Source organism: Notolepis coatsorum (assembly GCF_963971535.1).
Source record: "Notolepis coatsorum genome assembly, chromosome: 19".
Taxonomy (NCBI): domain Eukaryota; kingdom Metazoa; phylum Chordata; class Actinopteri; order Aulopiformes; family Paralepididae; genus Notolepis; species Notolepis coatsorum.
Genome location: NC_140183.1, coordinates 92,016,386 through 92,037,569, shown reverse-complemented (window position 1 = coordinate 92,037,569; position 21,184 = coordinate 92,016,386). Strand labels below are relative to the sequence as shown.

At 42.0% G+C, this 21,184-nt stretch overlaps 1 protein-coding gene across 1 annotated transcript in view; it reads left to right on the top strand.

Moving 5' to 3' along the window:
* The window catches only part of cops7a (COP9 constitutive photomorphogenic homolog subunit 7A), a 45,331-nt gene extending 24,446 nt beyond the window's left edge, over nt 1-20,885 (top strand). Inside the window, exons 4-8 of the mRNA XM_084336199.1 lie at nt 2,682-2,770; nt 4,247-4,449; nt 4,666-4,771; nt 16,579-16,748; nt 20,086-20,885. Of these exons, the coding sequence (XP_084192325.1) occupies nt 2,682-2,770; nt 4,247-4,449; nt 4,666-4,771; nt 16,579-16,748; nt 20,086-20,125 (608 nt within the window). The 3' untranslated portion in view covers nt 20,126-20,885. The remainder of the gene's footprint in view (nt 1-2,681; nt 2,771-4,246; nt 4,450-4,665; nt 4,772-16,578; nt 16,749-20,085) is intronic.
* The last annotated feature ends 299 nt before the right edge of the window (nt 20,886-21,184 follow it).

The window sequence follows — 21,184 nt, the reverse complement described above, 5'->3', positions numbered from 1 at the left end:
ACAGCAGGGCGGGTGCAAGCGCTGTGACGTAATTGGCAGACTCGACTGTCAATCAAAATTATATGTTTCCGTCAGAATGAATGAGTGAAGACTTTGTTAAAGGGTTGCAGAATGGGTACAATACAGTACAGGAGGATGAAGACCAGAAAAAGACTTTCGACTTTTTTACATAAGGGTCCTCCATTTTCAATTCATCAAAACATTTAGAGACATACATATATACAGTAGTTTCATTAAAATGCTATTGATTGATTGATTGATTGATTGATTTAAAACTTTATTAACATATTGCAGAATGGGTACAGTACAGCTCAATACATACAATTGTTAAGGGGATGCAGACCAGAGAAAGACTTTAGTCTTGTTTACATCAGGGTCCCCCATTTTCAATTCATCATATTTCATATCTAAATCATATAATATCTCATTGCTAAATATATGCAATATATAATCTAATAATCTAAATCTAATATATAATATAAAAATGCTAAATGCATGGGTATTTTATTTTGTCTTTAATGTTAGCTTGCAAAATCAAATACTGTCTTGGTAAGCCTCATAATGAATTGTTTGGGGTAAAAAAGAAAAACATCGTGATGTGTATCGTGTATCGCCGAAAGGTCAGAAAATATCGTGATATCATATTTAGGCCATATCGCCCAGCCCTAACCCAAACCATACTCGTATTCAAAACGGTATAAAGCGGAAATGTACGTTTTTTTTTTGTATCCACTTTTTCTCCCATTTTTTCTATATTTTCTCCCATCCCAATTTCGTATCATCCAATTCAACCCTCCCCTGTCACGAACGCTGTTTCTTGCCTCCCACAAGCCGGCTGCAATGTGGACTAAGTCATACATAGCACAAGTCCCCTCCGGTACTTGAGGTAACAGCAGTTGCATCTTTTCACCTGCGCAGCTCGATCTCTCAGTGGCGAGGAGTAACGCGTGGGAGGCTCACGCTGCCCCCGACACTTCCTGATTCTACTGCGCAGGCGCACCAACCGACCTGTAGGAGTCGCTGTCCACAACGCCCGATCCCCACCCATCAGTTTCCCACCCCCTAATACGGCCAATGTGTATTAGTACGGACGACCAGCTAAACTGAAAGCAAATGTGGAGCGCTGGGCTCGAACTGACGAACCCAGCGTCTCCAGCATTTCATGGCGAGCGCCTTGCCCACTACGCCACGTAGCCGCCCCAACAATCTGTTTTTTGCATGTTGACCAGAAGCAACTCACTGACAGTCGACAGCGTTATTAGATCCATAGCTATAATATAAAATATAGTTTTAGGACTAGCAAGTTTGCTATTCTAGAACTATATCCATTGAATAAAGACCTGGCGCTGAAGGGGGATCAGCGTCCCCTGCTGCTGGCGGTCAATGTGTTAATAACATAGGAGGCATCCAATATTCAAACAACCACAGTTACTCTTGGTTTCAGTTCCTCAACAACACATAGATTAATAAAGCACACACACAACTTGAATTAAACAAAAAATATTATTAAGGTGGGGTATTCAGTTTAGTTTAGTAAATTAACTGAACTAGGTAAATAAAGGATCAAATAAAGAAATAATAATAATTAAGCACTGCGTTTGACTGGGGGCCGATACCAATAACCGATATTAACATTTCTGTTATGGCCTATAACTGATATTACCAATGTCGATATGATCTGTATAAATAAAACAAATTTTTATGATCACATTTTGTACATACTGAAACAATGTTAGCCCACAACCCTGTGCTGCGTCATTGTCGCATGCAAGTAACGTTACCCAAACAAATGTGGGAATAATCAGTTGTTCATCGGCCAGGTTTTGCTCATCGGACTGATGCACTCAATAACAAAATCACTATCACCAATCAATATATGCTTGCCGATGCATCTGCTCAGTTTTGCTCATCGGACCGATACTGATATATGAAAAAAATCACTATCATCGCCCGATACCAATATGGTCACCGATATATCGTGCATCCCTACATTTTTTATTATAGTACATCTTATTTCATGCTGAATATCAACTGACGGACTAAAAAAAGGCTTATTTTATTGTTGTCCTCCCTTTCTAGTAACGCCAACAGGGAGCACATTAATAATCCTAGAGCTGTGTAGTGAGGCCCTGAGAGGAGCTGTCAGAGCTGAGGCCCGTCTCCTCTCCAGGGGAGAAGCAGTCACATGAGACCCGTCAGCCTCACCTCGCTCTGCTCTGCGACTGCTCAAACAGCTCTGCTTTCACCTGCACATCTCTTCCTATAACGCTAGCCCTCAAAAGGGTTGAGTCGAGCACCTTGATCCATAATGACCTAGTGACCCTCGCACTTCTGACACTCCTGTTCTCTATACAATGGAGTCCGTTTTGTGTCTCAATTATACATTTTCTTCTCCCGTTTATTACCTGACCCTCCGTCTCTCTATACACCTTCCCTCCTCCTTCGCTCTCTCCATCTCCCTCCTTCCCTCTCTTTGCCCCTCGATCTTCCTCCCTCTTTTGCTCTCTCTCTCTCTCTCTCTCTCTCTCTCTCTCTCTCTCTCTCTTACTCTCTCTCTCGTCCATCTATCTATTATTATTTGTATTTTTTGCACAATCGAAGCGGGCATGTTCATCTTCATTTCACTATATGTCTTGTGTATGTATGTGATGAATAAACCTCTTGAATCTTGAATCTTCCAGAGCGGGCGGCGTCTCTCCCAGAGTTGACCCCGGCACAGAGGAACAAACTCCGTCACCTCTCCATCATCAGCCTGGCGTCCAACCTCAAGGTACCACTTCAGGAGCTGCTACCTACCACCTGTTCTTACACCCAGAGTTTCACTGAATTAGGGAAATCTGCTTTCGGCTTCTGTGCCCCAGAAACATGGAATGTTTTGCACTGCACTTTAAAACTCAATTCATTAGTATCTATTGGTCAGTTTAAATCGTTAATAGCAAACCACTTAACTGTAATTGATTGACTTTCTGTCTCTATGTTGTTTTTTCGTGTTTATTTTTTATTTATTATGTTTTGTATTTCTCAACGTCGTTGTAAATGAGAGCTTGCTCTGAATGATCCTTCGAGATTAAATGAAGATTGAATAGAATTATTGCCGAGTGGCCAGTCGGTGTCTCTGCTGCTGAAACTGGTGGAAAGCTTTTGGATATTTGGATGATGCTGGGAAGAAAAGCAACCACCCATAAAGCAGAGTTGTCTTTCCTAGCTGCACCCATCAACCCCACCTCGCAGGCTCAGTACAGCAATAATTGATATTAATGATGTTATCAACTTGGCTTTTGAAACCGGCTTTGCTACGTAACTCGGGCACATTATCCAGATTAAAGAAAAGAGAGTTCTTGTGAGCTTGACTGTGATCTTAAGCTCATGCCGTTATTTATAGCAGCAGAGTCTGTCTCCCCCCCCCCCCCCCCGAACCAGATTTGGCACAGCAACTACTACTCCTCTTCTTGTCGTTCTATTTCTCATCCATTCATAAATCACCATCGTATATACCGGTACATTATGCAATGGCAGTGAAATGTTTCTCCTGTGTCTCCCACCAGACTAGGTATAAAAGAAAAAAAGATAAATGAAACTCGTCAATAAAACTAAATACACCTAATAAAACTCTTGATAAACATCCATCCATTCAATCTTAGGTCAGGCAGCTCTGTCTCATCTCTGCCCCTCTTCTCCTCATATCCCCATTATTCTCTACAGGCGTCTTAAAATGTAATAATGAGAATTTTAGCCCTTTTTTAAAAGGTCTTAAATATGATTTACTTCTTTCATAGTAATTCGCCTTCATACCTTTCATACATATGGATATATATATACATATTTCATATTCATACATAATATGAAATGGGTATTAAATCCAATTAAATTAAATATATATTTTTTTTTTTAAGTCTTAAATTGAATGTGTTCAGCAGGAGCCCAGTCTCTAGCTGTGTCACACTGATCTCGACCTCTGCTCTTCCATGTTTTTACATGCAGGCCACACTTTAACCTTCCTTGCAGGTACTTTACATCCGCACTCCTTAATTGCCCAATGAAGGCTTGTTAAACTCCAGACTGCGTCTCTGCCATCTCCTCGCCTCCCTCTCACAGTGACATTTAGGCAAATTAGCAATTTCAATGTTCGCCGGTTTTGTCATTTTCTCTCGACCCTCCGGGAGGAGTGGAATTAAATTCTCTTGACTGTTTACCAAGGTAATAAAGAGCACATAAAGTCTTTCCATCTATCCCGTGTGTCCCTCAGTGCCTGCCCTACTCCCTGCTCCTGCAGCAGCTGGAGCTGAAGAACGTGCGGGAGCTGGAGGACTTGTTGATCGAGGCGGTGTACTGTGACATCATCCAGGGCAAGCTGGACCAGCGGAACCAGCAGGTGGAGGTGGACTGCAGCGTGGGCCGTGACCTGGGCCCCAACGAGCTGCCCAACATCGCCAACACACTGCAGGAGTGGTCAGTAGAGTGTGTGTGTGTGTGACTGTGTTCTCATTTATTTACATTTAACATACAATGGAGTCCGTTTTGTGTCTCAATTATACATTTTCTTCTCCCGTTTACCTGACCCTCCGTCTCTCTATACACCTCCCCTCCTCCTTCACTCTCTCCATCTCCCTCCTTCGCTCTCTTTGCCCCTCGATCTTCCTCTCTCTCTCTCTCTCACACTCTCAGGTGTGCTGGGTGCGAGGCGGTGTTGTGTGGAATTGAAGAGCAGGTGTCCAGAGCAAATCAGTATAGAGAGGGCCAGCTGAAGATCAAAGTCCAGGTGGAGACAGAGGTCAGTACTGTGTGTGTCTGCGTCTGTCAGGCCTCTAGGTGGAGACAGAGGTCAGTGTTGTGTGTGTCTGCGTCTGTCAGGCCTCCAGGTGGAGACAGAGGTCAGTGTTGTGTGTGTCTGCGTCTGTCAGGCCTCGAGCTACTACTGGGATGTCAGTCTTTCACTCTAGCAGGCCATCGCCTTTTAACCCTTTCACTACCACACTACAGAAGGTTAACTCTTTCACTACCACACTACAGACGCATCTGTAGTGTGGTAGTGGAAGGGTTAACCTTATGTAGTGAAAGGGCTAACCCTTTGTCATGTGGCAGTGAAATTCTGTGGTGTCACAGTGAAAGAAAAAATACCCATAAAAAGCAGGAATTATGTATTCATTCACAGAATTGACATGAAAGCTTATCAGATTCTTTAGTGTACATCACAAACTGGCCAATTGTACATGAAGCAAATATCAATCTTTGATACCATCTGCAATAAAATATGTCATGTGCTTTAGATAACATTTTCAGTCTGTTCACCTCATTCCAATCATTTCTTTTATTGCAGTAAAATGGTATTGTCAAGCTAAATAAAAAATATATCTTCTTTCTAAATAAATATTGATACTCTGTGCCAGTGTATTGATAACGTGTCGCAAGAGGAAGTACGGCGATATATCGCAGTATTGATTTTTTTTTTCTACCCACCCCTAATACAGAATAGGCTATACAAATCCTGAAGGCATTCATTTCTGCCGAACTGATAAAATGGCAGTTATCCTTTCATTAATAATGATTAAGCCACTCTGGCAAGATTTGTGTCCATGGATAGTTTTTAGTCAAGCAGGCCTGTTGATGTGTCTGCTGTCTGGCGGCAGCCATGCACTACTGTAGCTCTTTAAGCAGAGAAACCCAGAGCTCCAGCCAGAGGGAATGCCAAATAACTCTGGGGACTGCACAAGCAGTTACAACAGTATGGGGCGAATGCACAAAGGGATTGCGCAGATTCTTTGGACGCAATGCCTGTGCAAATAGCCCCAAAACAAACCTTGCTATTCACAAAGAACTCGCAAAGGGTGAAATACCGTGCTAACTGCGTTGATCATCATCATTGCATCTCTGTGCTATTTGCAGGTATTTAAATGAGGTAATATGGTAGAAGAATTTGCCCCTTTCTATGCAATGAGCCTCATTGCAAAAATACTCCAATTCACAAAGATCGGCGCTAATTGCCATGCGCAGTTAAAGTGACGTTAGTGATGTCTTCAGAGAATTGGTGGTAACTAAGCGCATTAGTGGCCAGCGTCTCCGGTGATCCGTTGGGTTAGATAATAATCACAATAAAGTGAATAGAACCCACTCATGTAGGGATGCACCGATCCGATATTGATATCGGATCCGATATGACTAAAATAGCTGGATCGGGTATCAAATTTTTTTTTTTTTAATAATATAATAATAAATAACAATTCAGTACATTTATATCTGTGTTAATTTGTTACATTTCGTTTCACTAAGTTAGGAAAGTAATGTTTTAAGTCAAGCCTGATGTTGCCTTGCACAAAAGAATGATCCCAGTTTCTTCCACACAGTGAGGCATACAGTTTATTAATTGAACAATTAAATGAAAAGTTTATTCTGGAGCATATGAGTAGGGATGCACCGATCCGACTTTTTCAGTCCCGATAACGACTGAATCGGATCGGTACTCGATATCGGCCGATACCCAAAGCCCAGGTATCGGTATCGGGACTGAAAAAGTCGGATCGGTGCATCCATACCATGTATATGCTCCAGAATAAACGTTTAATTTATAACGTTTTGTTGGGTCCATGAGGAGTAGACACTGGAAACACGGTCAATGAAAAGTTTATTCTGGTGTATATGAGAATGCGGGTTCTATTCTCTTAACTAAACTTTAAATACAACTTAATTTATCACTCTAAAAATATTCCTAAGTCTGAAATTATTTTCATTGGCACACAGTGCCCACCTTCGGCCAAGAGATGCAGCCCCATGGACAGGTCTGCTCAGATTCAGCCCCATGGACAGGTCTGCTCAGATTCAGCCCCATGGACAGGTCTGCTCAGATGCAGCACCATGGACAGGTCTGCTCAGATTCAGCCCCATGGACAGGTCTGCTCAGATTCAGCCCCATGGACAGGTCTGCTCAGATTCAGCCCCATGGACAGGTCTGCTCAGATTCAGCCCCATGGACAGGTCTGCTCAGATTCAGCCCCATGGACAGGTCTGCTCAAACTAGATTCAGCCCCATGGACAGGTCTGCTCAGATTCAGCCCCATGGACAGGTCTGCTCAGATTCAGCCCCATGGACAGGTCTGCTCAAACTAGATTCAGCACCATGGACAGGTCTGCTCAAACTAGATTCAGCCCCATGGACAGGTCTGCTCAAACTAGATTCAGCCCCATGGACAGGTCTGCTCAAACTAGATTCAGCCCCATGGACAGGTCTGCTCAGATTCAGCCCCATGGACAGGTCTGCTCAGATTCAGCCCCATGGACAGGTCTGCTCAGATTCAGCCCCATGGACAGGTCTGCTCAGATTCAGCCCCATGGACAGGTCTGCTCAAACTAGATTCAGCCCCATGGACAGGTCTGCTCAAACTAGATTCAGCCCCATGGACAGGTCTGCTCAAACTAGATTCAGCCCCATGGACAGGTCTGCTCAAACTAGATTCAGCCCCATGGACAGGTCTGCTCAGATTCAGCCCCATGGAGAGGTCTGCTCAGATTCAGCCCCATGGACAGGTCTGCTCAAACTATTACATGTTGGGATGACATGACAAACAATTTGGTACCATCTGGGTGGGCAAATTCTAGATGTTATTTTTTCATTTATTATTCCTATACATCCCTAGATTGTGTTTCGGTTTGTAGTTTATTAGTGGTTAACGAAGCAGTCCCCTGCCATATTTTGCTCCCCTTCATAGATTCGCTCGTACGTCGGGTTGTGGGGGTACTAGAGACATGACCATGATCACGTTTTATGCACCGGAGTCTCCTGAACACGTAGAGATAATCACTGAGTCTATCGGACCTTCCTACCACTCAGGGTTTATCTCTAAGGGGAGCAAGATCTGGCAGGAGACTTATTTAGCAAAAACTCAGTTTTCGTTAACCACTAATAAGCTACAAAACCAAACTGTCTATCATATCAAAACACAATCTAGGGATTATAGGAATAAAATAAAGTGTTTGGCCCAAGGACTAGAAGAGCTACAGTATTGATTGTCAGGACTTCCAATTTGCAATCAGAGAATTGAAACTTCTGTTTTCTGTCTGCCATTGTCCTAGGACATGCATACTGTTGCATGTGCAGTATTTATACTATTGTACCTAGAGCTGCCGCGGTATTGATTTTTTCCTTACCGCACAAATTTGCTAAATATTTCCTACCGCCGAGATAACCGAGCAAAAAAAAATGAAAGCTTTTTTTATTTTTATTTTTTTAGTCTACTCTTTATAGCATATAGCCTGCCTCTAGTCTAATGGCGCTTTTCCACTGCATTTAAAAAAAAAATATTATTTAACCTTTTATTTAACCAGGAAGTCCCATTGAGATACAAGATCTCTTTTGCAAGGGAGACCTGGCCAAGATGACAGCAATAACACCCGCAAACATCAGACAGCAATAAAATGTGCGGTACATCACACAAGAACATAATAAAAGTGCATGTACACAATACACAATACATCACACGTAAACATAAAAACACAAAACAGAACAGTCTACATAACAGTAAAAGTGCACGACAGTAAAATACAGGGCAATACAGTAACTCTGCAGTTTTGCAGCTGGGACCCGACTACAGAAAGCAGCGACACTCTTCCTGTAGGAAGTTATGTAATACAGACCTAAACTCGCAGAGAGAGACCAGGGTATCTAAGTGGATATGGTCCTGTAGCCCATTCCATGCCCAAGGTGCGAAGCTTGAAAAAGCTGTTCTTCCTAGTTCAGTGTTTATTCTCGTTTTTTTTTTAAAGTAGCCATCTTGTGGACCTGGTATGGCTGCTGCTAGAGGCAAAGCTAATTAGGTTGGAAAGATAACGGGGAAGCTTCCCTATGATGGCCTTATATATAAAAACAAACATGTGGGATTTCCTCCGTACGTACAGAGAGGTCCATCCTACCATTTGGTAAAGCACACAATGGTGAGTAAGCTCTTTGGCACTATAGTGATGAAGCGCAGAGAAGCATGATACACACTGTCTAGCTTTTTTAGCATTGAAGAGGCAGCATGCATATATATTATGTCACCATAGTCAATTACAGACAGGAATGTGGCTTGAACAAGTTTCTTTCTGGCCTCAAAAGAAAAGCATTGTTTGTTGCCAAAGAAAAAAACAAGTTTTAGTTTAAGTTTCTTTGAGGTTTCCAATATGCACTTTAAAAGATGGCTTTTCATCCAGCCATAGCCCAAGATACTTGTAGGATGAAACATTTTCTATGGTTGCTCCCTTTAGCGTAACGATTTAGGTACCTGGTACTTCGTTCCTTTTCCACTGCAGGTACTACTCCGTTTGTCTCTGTGTGGGGACGCAGGCGGGGGCCCCTTGTGTACACTGAAAGCTCCGTGAGCATAGCTATGTCCGAGGGCTTGCAGCAAGCCAGAGTTTAACAGTTTCAATCAATCAATCAATCAATCAATCAATAACAACATTAACCAGACTCGTTGTGTCTATTCTGCTAAAGCTAACGTTACCTCTCATTGTGTCTATTCTACAAGCTTTAACGTTACCTCTCGTGTCTATCTGCTGACGTTAGCGTTAGCATTAGGCTAACAACAACAAGCTTAACACATCAGCGATCTTTTTGTGACACTAAACTCTCCGCTCGGTGGTAAATTGGGTTGATGTCGGTTTTGTTTCATCAATAAATGAGGCAGAATACACAGTGAATCCATCCTTTTTTGTTTATTGCACTTGGTCCTGCTGCAAACAAATCCTGAATGAAATGAATCCTTAGCGAGGCAGTAAAGATGGCGGCTTTCTGCTTTTGTGCAGGACGCTCCAACGTGTGACGCGTCTCTCCTGACCAATCAGTGGTCTGCAGTGTTTCACATGACTTTTCTGGTACCACTTCTACCCAATAGGGTCGCTTGGAACCTCGACAGAGCAGGGTACTTTATTATTATTATAAAAAACAGCAGTGATGCGGTATTCAGCCTAACTCTGCGGTGGGCGTGATGTAACAGCGATACTGCGGTAATCGTGGCAGCTCTAATTGTACCATATCAGGAGCAAATTGCACTCTGCAAGCCAACTGCGCTAGTAACGGATATCAGGAGCAAATTGCACACCGTATGCGCTAGTATATCATTTGCGCATTCTTTAGTGAATAGGTCCATAACTCTTTCAGCGCCACGTAGGGATGGGTATCGTTAGGATTTTATCGATACTACTACTCTGATCGATACTGCTTAACGGTTCGGTACTTTATCGATACTCTTATCGGTTCTTTTAAATTATTATTTAAAAAAAAATTATACATTTATTATTTGAACGGCTATCTGTACTTGATGTTTGTTTGTTGCATATTTGAAATAAACTTCAATCAAATCAAACCCCCTGTGTTTAACCTAGCCATCTATAAAACATCATGCTAAAACTGTGAAACAATTGTCCTACTCCCCTAAAGAAAGAAATACATGGCAAACATGACTCAGTTATCCAATAGTGCTGCTGTTTTTTATTTTTATTTTGTTAACACTTATTTTAGTTAACACTTTGATTGCCTAAGGTTAAATTCATGATATACCATCCGTTGCCAGCTCTATTTAACATGGAGAAGTTCCCCTTCTTTGCAGGGCTATAACTTTTTAAATTCTATTGCTAGATTGCCATTATTAGGGCCCATTCAAGGTCCTATATGTATTGTTCATGGTGTAGCAACGTTAAACTTTTTCATTCACATATTCATACTAAAATATGATCTAAAGTATAAGTATGTTAAAAAGTATGCAGCTTTCTCCAGAACGTGATTTATAGCCCCAAATACATTATATTGATGATGAAATACAGTTTGGTAGGAATCTGTGCGAGATCAAAAATTTCAATTGGACGTACTTCTAGAAGTTTCTACGTATCATCTGATATTGACCGGATGGGCGAGGGATCGTTTATAATTCCGTGGGCAACGTTTTACCATTAATCTAATGTGGGTCAAATGTTCATCATAGCAGTTAGTGTCGAACACGGTAATATTACACGCTAAAACTCACCCCAGTCTCCGCGGGCCGTTGGGCGATCAGCGTGGGGTAGACAGTTTTCCATTATGGGATGTTGAAATACCCGGTCCATTTCCAGGTTGTATAATAATATATACGTCCAAATCATGTTGTTTTTTCGAGTTATTTGCAGCGATCGATGTTCACTGTGTGAAGACTGAGTCTCTCTAACATTAGCGAGTGCCCGGACCACATATGGAGTGAGTCCTGCCGTTTTTTCGATCTGCCGATCGGCCACCAGATGGCGGTCTTGAACCGCTAGAGGATTGAGAGGAGATCACACTTGTGTCTCAGGGCCCCGGAAAGGAAATATGATTCCGATCACTTTTTTTTTTTTTGAAATATTGATATCAAAGACGGGTTACGGCGTCTTCGGCAACTTGAGCATGGCGGGGAAGGACGCCTAAACTCGTCCTTTGGCAACTAAAGTGTTAATAAGACTAAAAGACTAAAAATGACCAACGATTTCATGACCGCTTCCTGTCCACACGTTTCCATTTCCGGGTTAACGTTACATGTTCAACAACTAATTATTTTTTTTGGCGTTTTTTTTTTTTATCGCTTTATTTCTAATGGGCAGTCCAGTAGAGAGAGACAGAGGAGGAACGGGAGACAGAGTGGGGGGAAGACATTCGGCAAATAACGACGGGTTCGGGAGTCGAACCCGGGTCGGCCGTGTCGCGGCTGAGCGCGCTATGTGGTTTGCCACTGGGGCGCCCCAAGATTGCTGCTAATTAAACACTTCATTGAAACGGAGTAACGTTATGTCGAGTTCATACGTGTAGAGTGTAGTATGAACTCGACATAACGTTAACGTTACTCCGTTTCAAGTGTTGCTGCCACCGTTGCGTCGCAGATGGATGGTACACTCTGTTTGCTCCGTAGCTAATCCGCTCCGTTGCGTCGCAGATGGATGGTGAATGAATGAAAACTTTATTAACAGATTGCAGAATGGGTACAATACAGTACGGCTCAATACACACAATTGTTAAGGGGATGCAGACCAGAGAAAGACTTTTGTCTTGTTTACATCAGGGTCCCCCATTTTCAATTCATAGTGGTACACACTGTTAGCTCCGTAGTTAATCTGCTCCTAGACTATACCGATAGCAGTACCGATAACGTCGGAGCTTATCAATACTCCGGTTTTTCTAATTTAGTACCGGTTCCTGTTTAGAACCGGGTTTCAGGGGGCATCCCTAGCGCCACGGGTCTAGCCCATTTTTGTTCCTACTGCGCCACCGCTCTAAGAGATAGGGATGCGTGGCAGTGTTTGCAGGGCTATATCTATATTCTATATTATAGCTATGGAGACAATACTATGGCTCATTTGACATCAACTATCCATCGTTCAACATGTGAATTTTTTTAATAAAAATCATGTATACGTTTGCGTGTTATACCATGGTGAATATTGTATAATTTCAGAGTGATCCTGGCTAATTCCTGAAAACGGCGCTATGTAGCAATACGTGAATTTAGCTAAAAGTGTTGGCGTTGCTCGCCTGGACACACTATTATTTCCAATTCAAAGGTATACATAGGGCTGGGCGATATGGCCAAAAACGTTATCGCGATAAAATTATAAAATTATTTTCATATAACTCGATATCGATAATTATCGTCGATATAATGTCTGTCAAGTTTAATTAACTTCTTATGCCCGGCGCCGATGGACGGGCTATTACTAATAGACTTGTTTTGCTGCTGCGAATGTCTCGAGAGTCGAGTTGATGTCGTCATCAGTCCGCGCACGTTAGCAGTTAGCCAGAGCAAGCGGAGTATCTCATGACAATGTACTAAATATGACCCTAAAATACTCTGTTCCGCCCCAATACATTGCAACGACATCCACCGTATACCCCACACTACTATAACAGTTACCCTCAGAATTCAAAACACACACCAACTCGGCAGGTAAACTGTAAAATAGCGGCGTGCAAGCTAATTATCCTAGCCAGCCTCGTTTCCAAGCGGTGTATTCCATGACAACGTACTAAATATGACCATAAAATACTCTGTTCCGCCCCAATACATTGCAACGACGTCCACCGTATACCCTACACTACTATAACAGCTACCCTAAGAATTCAAAACACACACCAACTCGGCAGATAAACTATAAAATAGCGCCGTGCAAGCTAATTATCCTAGCCAGCCTCGTTACTGAGTGACTTGAGTCATGCCTCTCTACGTCTCCTTCCGCTGTCGGCCATCTCCTTCACCGATTGGTTGTTAGTGCGTGTGCTCATATCCAAGCTTGGAAAATCGATATATCGAAACTTTGCGACCACGTTTCATGTTTATTTCGAGGAAATGATTTATCGCGATAGTTATCGTTATCGTTTTATCGCCCAGCCCTAGGTATATAATAGGTATTATGTTTCATCATGAATGCATGAGAGGGGGGGGGGGGGGGTCGTTTTTTGATGCTCTGATCGTCACCAACGGCATACGTTTTGGAGTATGTTACATTATGATCGTTGTGATCGATGTGAAATCATGGTTGGATCAAAGTCTGATTGATGTCATATAGTCCTTTTTACTAGGAGGTATCCCAAAAAGAATATTCCAATTGTCTGATCACGATTTCCAGTATTTGTGTCCATCGTGTCCCCAACATAATCCGGCACAACAACAATTAGCTGGGGGCATTGGATGCGTTTCAATGTGATCGGGTGAACCGCTAGACTTGCCTGACCCAAAATACTGCGCCCGGAGGGAATTAAATGTAACACCGGGTGTGAAAAAAAGGTTTCAAAGGGTGGGCGATACTGCCACCTAGCAGGATGCGACAGGTATTGCACTCTAGCGATCTCAGAATGATTCCCTATGGCAGGGGTCAGCAACCTTTTTGACATGGAGTGCCTGTTTGAAATATAGTTGTAACTAGTGTGCCTCAACAATATTCCATGCATCGTAATTTTTTTTTCTGATAATCAGGTATTTTTTATGATAATCTTTACATTATTACATCATTATTGTTATTGTTATTATTAACAATATTATTATGATGGTTGTATCAACCCTAAATCTGAGTTGGGGGGGGGCAATGCAATGCAAACAAACAGCTGCATACAGTGCAACCATTTCACTCACATTTGCCCATTCATTTTTGGACACATCACACACCATCGGTGTGTTTACTGTACTGTGTTGTCATAGCTCCACCTACAGGCCTAATGGAGAACACCCGGAGAACACCAGGTTGTGAATGGAGGGTGAATGTGAGGTATATCGTGTAAATAAGTTTTGATTGATCGCAAGACTACACTGTAAAAAAAAAATTATAATAAGTTACCAGAATTTAAAAATATTGAGTTCAGTTACTGTGCATTAAGGTTTTCAGTTTTCAATCCATAATAAGTTAACAGAAAAATAAGTACACAACCACATTATTTCAACCTAATAAAACTATGTTTATTGTCATTGTTTTAAGAACACAAGTTGACTTGGTAATACTCACATTTTGAGTAAAAAAAAATGGCTTTTAACATGTGCAATGTTCAATGAAATAGAAAAATAAATAATAAAAATTGTTGATTAATCCCACTGGTCACAATGGTGACCGTAATAATGTTTTTGTTATAAGGCTCTGCAAATGTTACTGAATGATGTAGCAATGTATTTCCAGCTAAATTGAAATAATAAACAAATAAAGGGTCTCAATTAAATATGTGGTAGTAAAAAGAACCTGTGGGAGGATTTCAACAAGATAAATGCGACAACAGTGCAAAATATTTCACTATAATATTTCAGAGCAAAGATTTTTTTTTTTTTTTTTTTTTTTTTTTTTTTTTTTACTGCTGCCCCCTGTGTCTATGCAAATGCCCCTGCGTGCCTATGCAGGCACGCGTGCCTAGGGTTGCCGACCCCTGCCCTATGGTAACCCTGAGGTCCGTGTGCCTGAAATGAATTAAAAAAAATCGAATAAAAGAAATAACGATGTTTCGGGGGTCCTGGCGCTCAACGCATGGCGAGATAACCCGACTATCCTCGGGTCTGGCGTCCAATGAGTTAAGACGGAGCAAATAGCAGGCGCAAATCACACACAGTTAACACTTTGAGTGCCACGCCGGGTTTTCCTTTTTACCCCCTTGATGCCACCATCCACTTCAATGTTAACGTTAATATCGCCTAATCTATGTTTTAAATTATGGCTATGTGTCTAATCTGCCCGTCGCTTATCAAAGACTATTTTCCAGTCAGTGCTGTCAAGGCAGATTGGTTTTTTATCGCTTCATTTCCGTTTTAGAGCATTTAGAAAAGCACCCGTTTTGAGATAAAAAAACAGTTCATTCTGGACCATTCTATGAAAATCGTCTTTTACTGGAATATTCCACAACGTTGATATTCGTCGGCCTATTTATGAATAGTTTTCAAATAAACGCTAGATGATCAATATTATACGTGCACGCAAGCACATTCGGGCCGCGCACGGATAATCGCCGCGTTGATTTCCTCTTGGACTTTTACAGTGAAACCGAAATAGCCCATTTCACAAAGCGGCTTATAACTTCATCAAAATTAGTCTGATTATCCTAACACTGATAACATAGATTCCTTACCTGACATCAGATGGTATCCAACTGGTATATTCCAATTCCTGATCACCATTCGAAAAAATCGATAAGTCTATAGATCCACCGTGTGTACAGTGCAGTACATGATTCCGCGGGGCTGAGAGGCTCCAGAATGAACTGTGGTAACCCCGGCTGGATCAGTGGACTGTAAAATGTGGAGTACCGGATTTTTTCCCCCATCCATTTTCATTGAGTCCATTCCAAAATCCCTTATGTCATCTGGGAGACGATAGGGGGCGCTTTTTTCCACATATGATCGCCGGCGGTGCTTGGGTATACTCGGGTAGGCTCGCGTGATGCAATATGATTTCAGATCGCTAAAAAAAATATATATATCCGAGAAATCTCGTGAGTGGCTTTCAACCACATATTAATAAACCCGAGATATCTCGTGTGTGGCAGTTAAAGTGTTAAGGGTGCTATTAGGGGGCACAATCCATTCTTTGTGAATTCTCCTGTGTGTCCTTGTTCAATAGTTCAGCTATAAACACTAGCACCACCCTTTGGAATATAGGGCCCATGATGATGACTAATGACACTGCAAGATTGCTAAATGGCTAGTTAGGCCTAATTACACAACATTTTTAATAAACTGTTTATTAGCATTACATTTTGAATATTTAACATTTCACCAGGTTCCAACAGAAAGTGACAGTGACACCCTAACAGAAACACAACATGCTTGTGTGTGCCAAGAAATGCAGAAAATCAAGTCATGTTGCTTTTAGATTCAGATTATAGTATTTGGCCAATTCTTCACTGCCCTGTTTTAGCTTGGTATTGACCCATCTCAAACCCTGCCCTCTTTTCTTGATCCTCCAATCGCAACTGTTGCAAGCAACGGATGTGATTTGAGGATCAGGAAAGAGGGTGGGGCTTGAGATAGGTCAATTGACCCCACATTAGTATGTATTGTTAAAAGCAGCATGTCCGTAACTACAAGTTCATTTCTCAACCCCCCTCCTCTTGTTTCCTCTCTCTCCCCCTACTTCCCCCAGGTTTCAAACCTGCAGAAAACGTTAAAAGCCAGCTCCGCCTCTCCGTCATCTGGTCCGGCCCCCGCCGGAGCCGCTTCCAATCAGGACGCGGATCAGCCAGCAGAGCCACGAGACCCCGCCTCCTCTCAGGAACAACGGCAACCGGGCAAAAAGAGCTCAAAAGTCAAAGGGTCAGTAATGCGAGATTGACTCCGGCGTTTCGTACCCTGTGACCCCCCCCCCCCCCCCAATCATCACTTCAGTTAGTATGTCAGAGCAGTGCTTCTCAACCTTTTTGACTTGTGACCCTTTGTGACCTCTCTACAAGTCAAGCATAGACAGAATGGTGAACTTTGACACAAAATCATGGTTTCTATTCTCCCTTTTCGGGCTATTTAACTTGATAAATTATTGGAGGAGGGCTTTAGATTTTAAATATTCTTTATTTCACAAGAAAACTATCTATACATGTTGTATTTGTATATCCTTTCACCCCACCCCCCAAACGTTTAAATTTTTTCAATAAATATTCAAATCCAGCTCTGTGTGAGTGTGCATGTGTACGTGTGCATGTGTACGTGTGCATGTGTACGTGTGCATGTGTACGTGTGCATGTAGCAGCTTCATTATAAGACACTGGCTGTGTTTTGCAGTGGTACTCTAAAGCTGCTCTTCCATTATCAACCTTCTATAAAGGAACCTCTGAAAGTTGGAAGAGGTGGGTTCTTGTTTCTTTTTCCACTGTACTTCAAGAAGGTAGATGCTAGATCAGACAGCCTGGAAGAAAATGATTAGAAAATGTTTTTTTAAGATTGTGGGAGTAGGTAAGGTTAGGTTATGCACCTCATCATTTTGTCCAGACAGCAGTGTCCCTGGTATGAGATATTTCTTTTAAAAATATTTTTTTTTAAAGGCGTGATGAACTTTCGCCCCCAGCTAGCTGCCTGTTTGGATGTGGCGACACATTTGTTGACCAATCACAATGGAGAGCGCTGCTAGCTCAGTGTTCCTGGAACTCACGTTTAGTAGCACCTCCTGAGCTGCTCCAAAATGCAGTTCTGAGAACCTCATGTAGAACCTCCCCGTTTACCATGGGAACCATTTTGGAACCTGTGCACTCGGTTTGACAGCGCAGTTCGCCATGGCAAGTGGAAGGAAAAGGGCCATAATAACGCTGCTATCAGGGACTCTCCTTCCATTCTGCCTGACCGCCTCCATCCGGCCCAATTATCAAACGCTAATTTCACATCTGTCCTGGATTTGGAAATGTCACACAAACGCTCCCGGTGCTTTTCTTCCTCCTCTGATCTGAACAGCTGCTCAGCTGTCGCCTCGTTTAGTTTCATGTGTTTGTTCTTGATAAATGGGCAGTGATGATTATTTACCGATTGCCTGACATATTTTGACATAATAAAGGCCTGTAATTCCAACCACTCAGCACGACACTTCATTGGATGTGTTCATTGGAATGAGTGCTTTGCTCATCTAGAGTTGGAATGAGGTAAATATAAATTTTTGTATATAACAAGTGTTCTGGGTAAAGGCTTATTTGCCACATCTCTTTACCTCTGCGTGAATAGCGATCCTTTGAGATGAGATACAGTGATGACAAGACCGAATCTTTAACAGTAAAACTGGCAAAATTATAATGGTGCCAGAAACCGCTCACGTCTCACTCAAGAATTTACTGTTGATTTTTACAGAAAGCACTCCTCGCAACAAGATAAAGATAATCAAACCTATTCTTCAACTTGATAAACCATTATATATTAAATTAGTTATGAGAAAAACCCATGAAACTTCTTTTCACAAGTGTCTTGTTAGATACATATTTTTTTGTCGAAATGCACAATATTTTGGAAGTGCATTCAAACAGTGCCAAAGGTTTGACCTTTTGGTCACAATAGCTATATATATATATATATGTGTGCCAGTAAATTAGTTTTTACCTGGATGAATAACACTGTTAAGCCTTTTAGGGCTGTACCGAATAGTTCGACGTTTCGATTATAATGTTGACATTCGAATTCTAAATCAACATTCAAATTAATCTTTTTTAATAAAATATCTTTTAATTAATTTTTTTTTAATCCGGAAAGTATCCCCACATGATGCTGCCACCACCATGCTTCACTGTAGGGATGGTATTGACCAGGTGATAAGCGGTGCCTGATTTCCTCAAACATGGCACTTGGCATTCTGGCCAAAGAGTTAAATCTTGGTTTCATCAAACCAGACAATTTAGTTTTTCATGGTCAGAGTCCTTTAGGTGCCTTTTGGCAAACTGTTCCTTTTACTGAGGAGTGGCTTCCGTCTGGCCACTCTACCATAAAGGCCTGATTGGTGGAGTGCTGCAGAGATGGTTGTCCTTCTAGAAGGACAACACTGGACTGAACACTGGAGCTCTGTCAGAGTGACCACCTCCCTGGCCAAGGCCCTTCTCCCCCGCTGGCTCAGTTTGGCCGGGGGGCCAGCTCTAGGAAGGGTCCTGGTGGTTCCAAACTTCTTTAATTTGTGAATGATGAAGACGACGGTGCTCGTTGGCACCTTCAATGCTGCAGAATTTTTTTGTACCCTTCCCAGATCTGTGCCTCGATACAATCCTGTCTCGGAGGTCTACAGACCACTCCTTGGACTTCATGGCTTGCATGCTCCGACATGCGCCGTCAACTGTGGGACCTGATATAGACGGGTTGTGTGCCTTTACAAATCATGCTCAATCAATTGAATTTACCACAGGTGGACTCCAATCACGTTGTAGAAACATCTCAAGGATGATCAGAGGAAACGGGATCGAGCTGAGCAAAATGTTTAGTGTCATAGCAAAGGGTGTGAATACTTATGTACATGTGCTATTAAATCTTTTTATACATTTGCAAAAAATCTCTTAATTTTGTCATCATGGGGTATTGTGTGTAGAAGTTTGAGGGAAAATGTATTTAATAAATTTTGGAATAAGGCTGTAACATAACAAAATGTGGAAAAGGTGAAGGGATATGAGTACTTTCCAGATGCACTGTGTATTCATTCTGTTTAAACCAATGGGGGTTTTCTTCACAGTTGCAGATAAAGATTAGGCTATACTAATATTATAGTATATGACTTGTCATAAAAATGTAAATAAAACATTTATCATAAATGATGTAGCCTATCTGCATCCGCTTGGCACTCTGCACTCCATCAAGATGTCACCATCACTTTCGTACCAACCGTGCCCTTATTCTATTACCTATTTATGTTGACGCAACTGATGAGTTATATTCATTAAAGAAAGTTTATTTAATAAAGAAAATACTCATTTAATCAGATTAATCACTTTATTCAAATTGAGGATTTAGTTTGAGGATATTTATAAAAAATAAAAAATTTGGATTACATCATAAAATATGACGACAGACATTCGAAGCTTTGAATGTTAAAAAATTACATTCGGTACAGCCCTTTGCTTTTTTTTAATAAAGTTTAAACACACACACACATCTTTGAACTGAACTGTTTTACATGTTTTTCTGCGCCGTCTGTTCCCAGGCTGCGCGGCAGTGGGAAGATCTGGTCCAAGTCCAACTGAGAGACGAGAGGAGACCTGGAGAACCTCCCCTCCCCTTCCCCCCTCTACCGATGGAGACACTCACTGGGTGAATGGATATATAATACGGACATGTCGACGAGATGCACGGATGCATAAAGGACTGATCAGCGTGACGAGCTTCCACAAGCACCCTCAGTAAAACACAATTCACCTTGCAGACAGGAGCGCCAAGACACCCCGCGGGAACCCTCATCTTCACTCACTATCTCACCCTCGTCTTCACTCACTCACTCACTATCTCACCCTCGTCTTCACTCACTCACTATCTCACCCAGACGGATTTAGACACACACACACACACACACACACACACACACACACACACACACACACACACACACACTCTGATGGAAATAACGGATGTGACACCCTTCCACACACAGTTATCCACAACCTGACGGGTAGACTATCTGCTCTGTGTATAGACAGTCCGGCTCGTGCAAACACAGGAAGTCATGACGGAATCACTAGAGCGGGTAACCACTCTTGCATCAGGCAGAGAGGCTTAAAAGTCTATTGAGAGGGAGGAAGCCACACAAAACGGTGAAAAACAAAACAGGATTGGTGTATTTGACGCGTGTATGTACTATTGTTTTAAAATACTTTGTTTAGATTGATTCTATGTTTGTTCGTTTGTATTCTTTTTTTTTCCTTTTCTTTTCTCTCCGCTCAGTTCGGACATGTATAAAATCAGGATATGAAACTGTTGGGAAATAAAAGAAAAAAAGATTGAGCTCTGTACAAAGTCCTCCTGTCTCATTAATGTCACTGTTGCGTCCTTTTTCATTAAGTGCACTTCTAAATGTTAGCTCGCAGAAGGGGGCCAACCGTTAGGAGGTCAAGCTATTAATTAGGGCATCTCCCCAAAGAGACTAATGTATTAGAGCCGAGGCTTCCCCTGTGTTCAGCCGGCATGGTTACACACATGCACGCATGCACACACACAAACACACAGTGCATTTATATTTCATATCAGTATGTTTTGCCCAGAGCCTCTATTTCAATGTTGAAATTGCCTGCCACCCTCCACCGTCCTTC